We start from the raw sequence: 11,818 nt of genomic DNA, 5'->3' as shown, positions 1-11,818 counted from the left end.
GGCGGGCGGCATCGGCGCAGCCTCCAATGGGAAACCTTCCCGCTGCTCGAGTGACTCCCTCTCGACCATTTTGGAACGTCGGAGTTGATTATGCAGGGCCCATCTGGCTGAGGACGTCCAAGGGCCGGGGTCAACATGCATCAAAGGCTTTTTTTGTTGTCTTTGTGTGCCTCTGTTCTAGAGCCATTCATCTGGATGTGGTCTCGGACTATTCCGCCGACGCCTTTCTGGCTGCGCTGCGTCGCTTTGTGGCACGCCGTGGGTTGTGCCACACGATCTACAGCGACTGTGGCACAACCTTCGTTGGTGCTGACTCCCAGCTACGGGCCATGTTCACCGCAAGCAGCAAAGACGGACAGCGCATCGCTGCACGAGTGGCCGAGGAGAGGATCCGCTGGCGATTCAATCCCCCAGCAGCCCCAAATTTTGGTGGGATCTGGGAAGCGGTCGTGAAGTCTGCGAAGCATCACTTGAGGCGGGTATTAGGCGAAGCGAAGCTGACCTTCGAGGAGATGACAACTCTCCTCGCTCAGATTGAGGCGTGTCTTAACTCGCGCCCGATCCAGGCCATCTCGGACGATCCAGAGGATTTTGAGGCGCTCACTCCAGGGCATTTCCTGATTGGGTCTTCACTAGATGCCGTACCCGAGCCATCTTTCTCAGAGGTGCCTATGACACGCTGGTCTCGGTGGCAGTTGTTGCAGCGGATGCGTGATCGATTCTGGGAACGGTGGTCAGCGGAATATCTGCATACGTTGGCGCACCGCCCTAAATGGACCAAGGCCTGCGAGGAAATCCGCATTGGTCGTCTGTGCCTGCTGCGTAGCGAGACCACACCGCCGAATAGATGGCCACTAGCGCGGATTGAGAGGCTGTATCCAGGAGAGGACGGGCAGGTCCGCGTAGTCGATGTGCGCACTGCCACGTCTTGCTTTAAAAGGCCAGTGAGCAAGCTCGTCCTGCTGCCAGAGAGTGTCACCAAGGAGGCTAATGGCTGAGGAGATGACCGGCACGCATAACCACGCCACATACTAAATCGCAATCTGTATTAATTTTTTATTTTTTGTTATTTGTTATTCTCTTTTCACACTGATCATTACGTTGCAGTAGTAATATTATACAAGCATCGTGCGGCTTTGTAATCGCGAATATTGTGTAACTAAGAATTACACACTTACCGAGCATTCGCCTTGTTGATTTCATTCGCTCAGCTGATTGAAACGCGACCGTGACCCAGTTTCGAGCTCGTATTCTTGTGATGACAACACACACTTCACAGAAACTCGCGGTAGGCATACACACCTTTTGCTGTAGCGTGTCTAGATCGGGGCGCCAGTCACAACACTCACAGCTGAGCGCTCGAGTCAACGACCGCGACTTCTAATACCAATCCGCGTTTACATTGCAATCCATCGTCACACCTTGACGAGGCGGGCGGAATGTTCGGAATTGCATTAAAGGAATTTTCGGAAACCGAATCGATTGAGAAATTGATCATTCAATAGCTGTGCGGGTGATGTTTGTCTCATAAAGTCATTCGAGAAGTTTCGAGAATTGAAATCGAGAAGGAAATTTGGGACAAATATTTTCTTCCCACGCTGTTTGTCCCGCAAAATTGAGACAAACATCAACCGCAATTTAACCGTTCACTCGCGACTTTTCTCAGGAGACATGCGCGAGGAGATGACGTCAGACGGCGACGGCCAATCGCTCGGCCTGCGGCTCGCTCCGCGCATGTTCCTTATCACCGGGCTGCGTGAGGCCCAACCATGTGCCAATCGCGTGCGGCACGCGGGGGTCACCCCCAAAACTTTGAAATCGATTGGGCCTAGCCAAAATTCACGGGTTCTACAAATAGAGCTCCAAGCGATCCGCGGACTCACTTCACAGTCAGTCTGCAAAGTATCAAAAGTTTCTGGCAATCAACTAAACGCAAAGTCCGTCTCTTTCAGTGCGTGCAATTCCGTCGCTCGCGGAATCGTCACGGTGATAATTCCGTCGCTTGCGGAATCACCACGTTGATACTTTCCGTCGCTCGCGGAATTAAAACGGCGAGTTGAACTTATATATAGTGTACATAATTTATTTCAATTATATATAACTTTGTGCCGTTACACAGACGCTTTCTTCTTTTGTGTGTTTGTGGCTGTGCTATCCGTCCCGTGATACCTCGCGTACGTAACACCGATTGAAGCAATTCGCATAGGGCCACACAAATCAGTGTGTACCAGATCTATTATGTTCGAAGTTCGATCAGACTTCATAGGGAATGGATTCCTAACCATCTTTCCTTCGAGACACGTGGTACAGTTGTCGACGTCGCACAGTGGAGTATTTCATAATAAAAGTTGGCCAAAATTATTTTAATAATTTTATCGACATAAAATAAACTTTTACTAAGTAAATGATGCTCAATAACAATGTATTTAATATTTATTCTAATTTAAATACATATTTACTATATTTACATATTTACTATATGATATTAATAATTTAATCGAAATCTTCTAATTCAGATTCGTTTTCTTCTTCTTTGTCGTCCATCGCATCATCTTCAGTGACTCATGCCAACTCTTCGGGACAAAAAAGAACTAACGTTTCGCTACTGAATGGTTTGCTTTTCTTCTTAAATCGTGATTGCGAGCTCGTTATAAATGGGTCCGAATTCATTAAAAGTCTATTTAATATGTCCCTGTTACAAGCTTTTCTCGAGAATTTTCTCGAAAAATTTTGTCGATATTGACGAAAGTGTTTGTTTCGTGCCTCAGCAGCTTCCTCCGATAGTTGCCCAATGGGTACTAGTGCGTGAAAAATAACCGTAGCTCCGTGGATTAAAATTTTATGAATTGTAGGTGACATTGGATGCCAGTCATATAAATTTACGTAAAGATGAGCTGTTTCGGTCAAGTATGATGAAAATTTTTTTACATCTATCGTAAAACCACTTGATATTGCTTCCAACATAACTTTGAATTTGCGAATTAGATTAACATCTAACCCAGTTATTCGAGCGGATACTTCCGGTTCTGCAACAAATCTTTGTGACATATTACCATCATTTGTGTTTCCAAATCCTGCTTTTGGTATATCCACTAGTAGACCCATTTCTTCTTTGAAAGATTTTTGAATGCTTCGTTTTTTCTCGGATATAGCCTTTTTATCCTTGTCATTTCTGGCCTGCCATTTTTTAATAGGTAATTTATATGATAAGTGCAGTAGAAACTCGAAAACTCTGATTCGCATATGAAGGATCGACAATCCGAATTTGAATCTTTCAGGATTTTCTTCTTTCTTCTTCGCTAAATTATTAAAATTTTTCGAAGTTTCTCCACATATGTAGCACCTCATCGTAAAAGAAGTATTAGTGGCAGCATTACAAACCTTTCCATCTACCATTGTTGGTAGCAAAATATGTTTAATATATAGAGAAACTCCATCGGGTTGAGAAACTTCAGTTTTATTAAGTTTCGTGTTTGGTTTTCTATATATTCCACTTCTTCGTTTATAATATCTTTCGTCTCGTGAACGAATCGTATTCTAATCGGTCTGCAATATCTAGAAGATGACGATAGAGGATTTTGCCAAATGATTTTTTTATGCCCATTGGTATTACTTATTAGACGGATTGGAACTAGTGAACTTTGAAAAATGTAGGCATCGTTATCCGTATCATTTTGAAATTTTTGTTTGTATTCGGTTTGTTGAGAACCATCACAACCCCACTTAGTAATTAGTTCTAAATTTCTTCTTTCTTCTTTAGTAATATTTTTTAACACTTCTTCTAAATATGTGCACAACCTTGAAACAGTATGGTCAAGCAAATCCTGCAATTTGATTTCGGCACTCGTTTCCGTGATACTAATCGATTCCTCTTTTGGATAACACTGAGATTTAGCTTTTTTTAATAAAGAATAACAAGGATAGATATTCTTATTAGCTCCTTGAATAATTTCATATTGTTTTTGTGAAAGATCCGCATCGACAAAACTACTTAGAGCTTGTGATGGTGTAAGCTTTTTGACAGTTTTAGTCTCTGCATTTGTGACAGATGCACGAAATTTTTTTGCTCTTGTAGGACTGATAGTTATATCTTTGATAATCTGAGACACATCGTTATTGCCTGCTGCTCTTTGACTCATACAAACTGCGTACGTCAACTGTTCGACAGGAATCTCCTTTCTTAGATCTTGAGTTTTACGACGTTTGCTTCGGTCGTTTGATTTCTCAAAACCTTTCACTGGTCGACCCGCTTTAATTGTTTTCCACGTGGGCAATTTAATCGAATTATTGAGCCAATTCTCATTGTAGTAGGAAGAATATGCGGGTTCTAACTCGGGAGCTCCGAGGGGGGGTGAGGGGCGGGGGTATTTCCGAGGCACAAGGGTATAGCGTCACGCGGGGGGGGTCACCGGAGTGCGTGGTATAGCGTTACGGGGGGGGGGGTATGGGTCCTTTCAAGTGTCCTCCGCGGTCGAGGGTGTTTATGTAAACATATATCTAGGAACGAACCATGGTATGCTGTATGTTTATATCTTATTATATTTTCTAGCGCCGATACCCGGCTGCTGTCAATGAGATGTTTATGTAAACATATTTCTAGGAACCGTGGGATTGTTTTATAAATAAAAATTTATTTTCCAGCGCCGATACCCGGCTGCTGTCAATGAGCAATTGAGAAGAGGCGATATACAGATCTAGGAATGGGACTGTTTAGAGAAGTTTAGTTCTCAAGGGTGATACGGTCGGAAAGAGAGGCGTCACGTTTGGAAATAAGCGGTCACTTGTATTAGAGAAGTTTATTTCTCAAGGGCTGATATTCGGCTGCAGGGTGGAAAGAGACGGAGATATGGTACCGATATCATATAATCAAACGGAAAAACGTTTAGTATTACAATTGAGTGCGAGTGCTGTAGAAAAGAGTTTCCTGAAAATCTTCAGTGTGAAAAGTTCTGTGCAACAACATGGAGCAAAGTGAACGCGACCTGTTGGAGGAAGCCAACAATGTCACCACCTTGGGCGAATATTTCGCGTGGGAGCAACGGTGTGACGAGTATATTGAACAATCGGAAGGATAAAGTCGTGCTAAGCGTCCGCGGCTATCTATCGGCAATAGACAATCGTTAGTGGCTCGAATCGCGCGGCTCGAAGGAGTGAAGAAGCGTTTGGAAAGGCGCTTTATACATTTCGGTGGTGATTACGCCGAACAGCCTTCCAGCGCGAAACTCTCTTGGCGAGAGATTGAGACTGCGTTTGAAAACCGTGTACTAACCGGCGCGGTGATTAATGAAGACTACGTCGACCCGCGACAATTCCTGGAAGCTGCCCGTGATGTAGTGCTGGAGCATGTGCGGAACGCTATTGACAGATACAACAGCGTAAAAGTGAACACAGTGTTCAACGGAGAGTTCGTGGCGGGTGAGAAGACCGCTAATAAGAGTATAAACACGAAAAATCGTGGCCTCTTCTCTACGTCTGATCTGCAAGAATGGTACGAGCAATACGTGATCGAGCCCACCCTGGCGTCTCTCGAAGAGTTCCAGGAGCGCGATAGCGGGTGGGCATTGTCGCGTATATTGAACTTGGTTATCAACATCAACAAGCACAATCCCTTGCACGCGGGGTGTTACATCACATTACCGGAGGAGATCAAGACGAAGAGAGCAGTGGTTAACGTGCAATCAATGAACAATGCATGTTTCGCGTGGTCGGTGGTCGCTGCACTTTATCCGGTAGAAAGAAACGCGGAACGCGAATCTTCGTACCCGTACTACACAACGGTGCTGAATCTCCAAGGCATAGAGTTTCCAATGTCAATGAAAAACATTGCGAAGTTTGAACGTCTGAACGACATTTCCATAAACGTGTTCGGTACCGAGGAACAGAATAAGAAGATAAATGTGTTGCCGCTACGACTCACCGATGAGAAGAAGGCTAAGCACGCGAATCTGCTGTACGTGCAAGATGCGCAGAACAACAACGTGGGACATTTCACATGGATCAAGAATCTATCCCGCTTGGTGAGCTCCCAGATAAATAAGCAGAACGGGCAAAAATACATTTGTGATCGGTAAGTAGCGTTATAATAAATACTTATCGCTAGAAATTAGCATTACTAGAAAATAACAGGTTCTTTCTTTTATTCTTGCAGATGCCTGCACTACTTCTACACTAAGGAGAAGTTAGAGGCCCACACCGTGGATTGCCAACAGCTGAACAACTGCGCAATCGTTCTACCAAACGAAGAGGATAAGTGGTTGAGTTTCAGCAATTACAACAGGAAGGAGCGGATGCCGTTTGTAGTATATGCAGACTTTGAATGTGTATTGCAGAAGACGGAGGAAGACGACCCGAAACTGTACCAGCGTCATCAGGTATTCAGTATAGCGTATTACGTGTGATGCTCCTACGACGAAGCGTTATCCGGGTACCGATCCCGTCGCGATAAGGAGTGCGTGTCATGGTTCGTTGAACAACTAAAAGAGTTAGCGTATCGCGTGAAAGCGATTTTGTCGAGAAATTTCCCCATGATAGAATTAACGCGAGATGAGCGCGAAAAATTTAACAACGCAACGCAGTGTCATATCTGCGAGAAACCGTTCACGTCAGATGACACGCGGGTTCGCGATCATTGCCATCTCACCGGTCAGTACAGAGGTCCCGCGCATTCTAATTGTAACTTAAATTACAAGGATTCGCATACCATTCCAATAGTGTTCCATAATTTATCCGGCTACGACGCGCATTTTATCATTACGGAAATAGCCACCGCGTTCGTGGGCAATGTCGATGTATTGCCCATAACTAAAGAAAAATATATTTCCTTTACAAAAAATGTTGGGGAAATAGGTGAAAAAATAGCAAACTGGAAAGATAGAAATATAAAATTACGATTTATTGATTCCTTTAAATTTTTAAGCAGTAGCCTGGATAAATTATCATCATTTCTCAGTAAAGATAAACTTAAAACGTTACGATCCGAATTTGCGCACCTCTCTACCGACGACTTTGAGTTATTGACACGAAAGGGCGTGTTCCCTTACGAGTACGTGGACTGCGCCGATAAATTAGAGGATACTCGCCTACCGCCGCGCGAATCGGTTTTTAGTTCCTTAACGGGTGTCACGGTATCCGAGAGCGATTACGCGCACGCTGTCAACGTGTGGCAACGGTTCGCCATTCGAACGTTAGGCGAGTACAGCGACCTATATCTAAAAACGGATGTCTTGTTGTTGGCCGACGTGTTTGAAAATTTCCGCGATAGCTGCATAAAGAGTTACGGTCTTGATCCCGCATACTATTACACTTTGCCTGGTTTTACCTGGGACGCGATGCTCAAGCATACGCGTATCAATTTTGAATTGTTAACTGATATCGACATGGTCATGTTCATAGAACGCGGTATACTCGGCGGCCTAAGTCAGTGTTCGCACAGGTACGCGCAAGCCAACAATAAGTACATGCAGTCGTATGATCCATCGAAACCTTCATCTTACCTAATGTACTTTGATGTTAATAACTTGTACGGCTGGGCAATGTGTCAACCACTGCCCTATGCCGATTTTCGATGGGTCAACGACATTTCCAATTTCAACGTAAACGTGATCGTTCCGGATTCGCCAAAAGGGTACGTACTCGAAGTCGATCTCGAGTATCCGCGGCATCTCCATGACACGCACGCTGACCTGCCGTTCTGTCCAACGCGCGATAAGCCGCCAGGCAAACGACAGGATAAGTTGCTCGCAACTTTATACGACAAGAAGTGGTACGTCATCCATTATCGCAACTTGCAACAGTGTACGCGTCACGGTCTTCGCGTCACAAAAATCCATCGCGTATTAGAATTCGTGCAATCTCCATGGCTCCGCGATTATATTGAACTAAATACACGATTTAGAACGGCCGCTACCAACGATTTCGAGAAAAATTTATACAAATTAATGAACAACGCGGTATTTGGAAAAACCATGGAGAACGTGCGTAATCACGTAGATGTTAAACTTTTAACGAAATGGAACGGACGATTCGGCGCGGAGGCAATGATCGCAAAACCCAATTTTCATAGTCGTAGCGTCTTTTCATCAAACCTGGTCGCGATCGAGATGCTTAAGCTCGAGGTGAAATTCAACAAACCGATCTACGTAGGTATGTGCATCCTCGACATATCCAAGGTCTGTTTGCACGAGTTTCACCACGAGTACATGTTACCGTTATATCACGACAAATGCAAGATCATGTACATGGATACCGATAGTTTAATTTATCATATTGAGTGCGAGAACGTGTACGAACAAATGAAACGCGACATTGTGCGATTTGACACCAGCGATTACGCATCCGACAATATTTATGGAATACCGCTCATGAATAAAAAGATACCAGGTCTTATGAAAGATGAGAACAACGGTGCGATAATGACGGAATTCGTGGGGCTCAGAGCGAAAATGTACGCTTTGAAAGTAGACGGTAAAAAGGATACCAAAAAGGCGAAAGGTGTTAAGAGTAACGTAGTCGCATGAAAAATAACTTTTGATGATTACGTGCAGTGTTTGAGGGAAAAGATTAAAATGAGTCGAGATCAGTCCCGTATAACATCGCAGCTACACAAAGTGTACACCGTTCGCGAGACGAAAATCGCTCTGAGTCCGTACGACGATAAGCGCTACGTCGTACCCAATTCCACGAACACGCTACCGTGGGGACATTTGCGGATACCATTGTAAAATATTTAGGATAAGGATAATAATAAAGAGTTGTATTTCATATATATCATTGTATTTTCATATATTGTCATATAGTTATACATTTATATATGTTTGTGAAAAATAAAAGTATTAAACGACATTGTCTTTGTGTATCCATGAATTGTGCGATCCATCGAATCCCAGCCACTTCACGTAGACCTCGTCACCTCTCCTGCGCAGTACTTTCTCCACGAGATATACGTCCGGATACCTCGCGCGATGCAACTCGTGCTCGTAGAACGCTCCGGCGACTGGTTTGTCGCGATAGTCATCGAGTAGATAGGTCACGGGGTTGGTACGCTGCACTTTAGCTATGCGAAAAACCTCGGTGGTCCAGTTTGGCACGTAACCCTTCTCGAAGATCGTCTTGTATTTGCTAACGCGTACCGAATCGCCTACTTTGAATCTTGCTGGAGCTGCTATCTTTATCGCGCTGTATACAGTAGTCAAGAGTCTCTCAGCAACAGCGGGGGTTACGTCAATGGGTCGCATGCCGATTGTTCGATGCTTTCGGGTGTTATACTCCTTGACGAGTTGGGATAGCGCGTCGACCCACTTGTAAGTCCCATTGAGGATAAACATCTGCCACATGGCGTTCTTCAGCTTACGATTGAATCGCTCGACGACCGATGCCTTCAATACCGAATACGTGGAATAATGATTGATGTTGTGTTTTCTCATAAGTCGTTGCACGTCGGTGTTGTAAAATTCCTTCCCCATATCGGTTTGCAAGTTTTTCGGACATCTCTTACTCTCTCGAATTATCTGAGCGATAGCCGCAGCCGTCTCGCTTCCGCCTTTGCTTTTGAGCGGCACGGCCCATGCGTACTTGCTCAACACATCGATGACGGTGAGTATGTAGTGGTAGCCTCTGTTGAAACGTGAGTACGGGCGCATCTCGACTAAGTCTGCCTGCCACAGGTCATCGTATCCCCGAACTATGACTCGTCTTTGTGGAAAATTTCGTCTCGCCGGGGCATGCAGTTCCTCGACGAGTCGCCGCTTCTCGGAACTGACGGCGCCTTTCTTACGTCCTTCGGAGCTCATGTTTTGATGGGTGCAAATCATCGACTGGTCGGCACGATATGTGTGAAGATAGTTACATTATGTCTCAAAACTGTTCCTGAGCCGTTCGTACCTGTTCGCGGTCGTCCGTTACTTGTTTGTACCCCTTCTGTAGTTATTCCAGGATGATTCGCTGAGGCTGGAGCTCCGCGGGGGAAGTGGGGGAGCGCTGAAGCTGGAGCCCCGCGGGGGAAGTGGGGGAGCGCTGAGGCTGGAGCTCCGCGGGGGAAGTGGGGGAGCGCTGAAGCTGGAGCTCCGCGGGAGAAGTGGGGGAGCGCTGGAGTTGTTGATGTTCAATCTTTGGAGATCCGTGAGCGCCTGTTGAAAACCGTCTAGCGTGCCCCGCGGGGGGAGTGGAGGAGGGTTGTTGTATTCGTTGACCACTCTTTGGAAATCTGTGAGCCCCTTTCGAAGATCGTTAAGCGCACCTCGGTAATCCTTCATGTTCAAATTTGGTGAGAGATATTCGTTCGATGCGAATGACGTTGAACGATTGATTCGTTTTGACGATACGCGTATCAATTTATAATGATACCAGCCTCGTTCGTTCTACGTTCTTAAAACGTGTGTTCACGTTCGTTCCACGTTCAAACACGTTCGTTCCACGTTCGATACACGTTCAAACACGTTCTTAAAACGTGCGTTAGCTGTTTCTGAGCCGTTTATTTATCCTTTATTAGCGGTTCGCGATCATCCGATTTGTTACCCTTCAGTAGGCGTTCGCTAACGTTCCTGAGTCGTTCACCAATGTTCGAAAGCCGTTCTTGAGTCGTTTGTTGTCTTCGTCATAGTTGTTGGTTAGTTGTTTGTAACCCTCGCTTTCCAACTTTAAACGTCGAAGATCGTCGTACGCGGCCTGGCACCTCTTCATGTCCCTCTCGAACGCAATCAGCTTTTCGTTAAATTCTTTCTGTTGATTCCTCAACACTTCAACGTATCGCTCCACGTACAGTTTATTGACGGCGTCAGTATCAGCTTCGGGCTCCGCTACGCGGTGAATCTTGCACGACTTTGTGTCAAAGTCCGTACCGATGCGACACAGAGCGTTACGGCGCACGTAACTTCTCACTAATTCGTCCCAATGACGGGAATTGTTGCCGACTACGTCGTTTCCCCGTTCGAATAGTCCAAACTTGTTGAGAGGCATTCGTTCGATGCGAGTGACGTTGATCGACTAGTTCGTTTTGACGATACACGAGTCAATTTATAATGAGACCAGCTTCTCGAAGTTCCTCGATGATCGACAGCATCTCGTTGTCGTGAGAGTTGTGTCCGGCTTGACGCGAAGCGTCGAGCAATCGTAGGCGATCCACCAGCTCGTTGGGATCGTCCCAGTGCACGTAATCGATCGCATTGTCGTTCAGTGTCATGACACGAGGTAATCCTCTTCCGAATTTCTTTTTAGGTTCAACCGGTAGTAACGGTGCGATTATGTATTTGTACTTGTATCCCCTGTTACTCTTTACCCGACCTCGCGCGCTGTGATCGCGTCTATACGCGTTCGTCACCAACAGCATGCTCTTGTACGTTTGCATATCATTTGCCGTGTACACGCCCTCGTCGGAATGTTTCTTGAAAATCAGCTCGTAAAGACCAGGTGTACCTTTGTGTCGCACATCGTCGATAAGTATGTTATCTTCGTGGTCTATCGCGAATCGTTTATTATCGAACATCAGCCCATCCTGATCGATATAAACGCCGAACACACGATCTATCTCATCGTCACGGCTTATAACAGCCCCGACGTACCGTTGACCCAACGGGCCCAATTGAGTCCGCAACGAATCATCCATGGTTTCGAAAACGTTCTCGGTTGGAAGAGACGGTTGTACGGCTCCGATTCGACGCCGTTTCAATGTGTATGATTCGCGATCCGGCGAGCCGTCCGTTCGTTTCCTCTTTACCCTACTCCTTATTACATTCTTCTTCTCACACTTCGGGGCGCGTGGTACTGCGAGCTCTACGTACGGCTCGCGCTTCGGGGGTACTTCAATCCCTACGTCCGATTCGTC

General features: G+C 45.7%; 1 protein-coding gene across 1 annotated transcript; it reads left to right on the top strand.

Annotated features, from left to right (window-relative positions):
* The first annotated feature begins 26 nt into the window (after positions 1-26).
* On the top strand, positions 27-998 carry LOC113562570. The gene has a single exon (XM_026972337.1). It carries the CDS (start codon positions 27-29, stop codon positions 996-998), a length of 972 nt encoding a protein of 323 aa, XP_026828138.1.
* The last annotated feature ends 10,820 nt before the right edge of the window (positions 999-11,818 follow it).

Source organism: Ooceraea biroi, chromosome 9 (assembly GCF_003672135.1).
Source record: "Ooceraea biroi isolate clonal line C1 chromosome 9, Obir_v5.4, whole genome shotgun sequence".
NCBI lineage: Eukaryota > Metazoa > Arthropoda > Insecta > Hymenoptera > Formicidae > Ooceraea > Ooceraea biroi.
This window is presented reverse-complemented; position numbering and strand designations above follow the sequence as displayed.

Bases quoted from the DNA above. Each gene is read 5' to 3' on its own strand.
- LOC113562570 (XM_026972337.1), top strand. From the start codon at position 27: ATGGGAAACCTTCCCGCTGCTCGAGTGACTCCCTCTCGACCATTTTGG.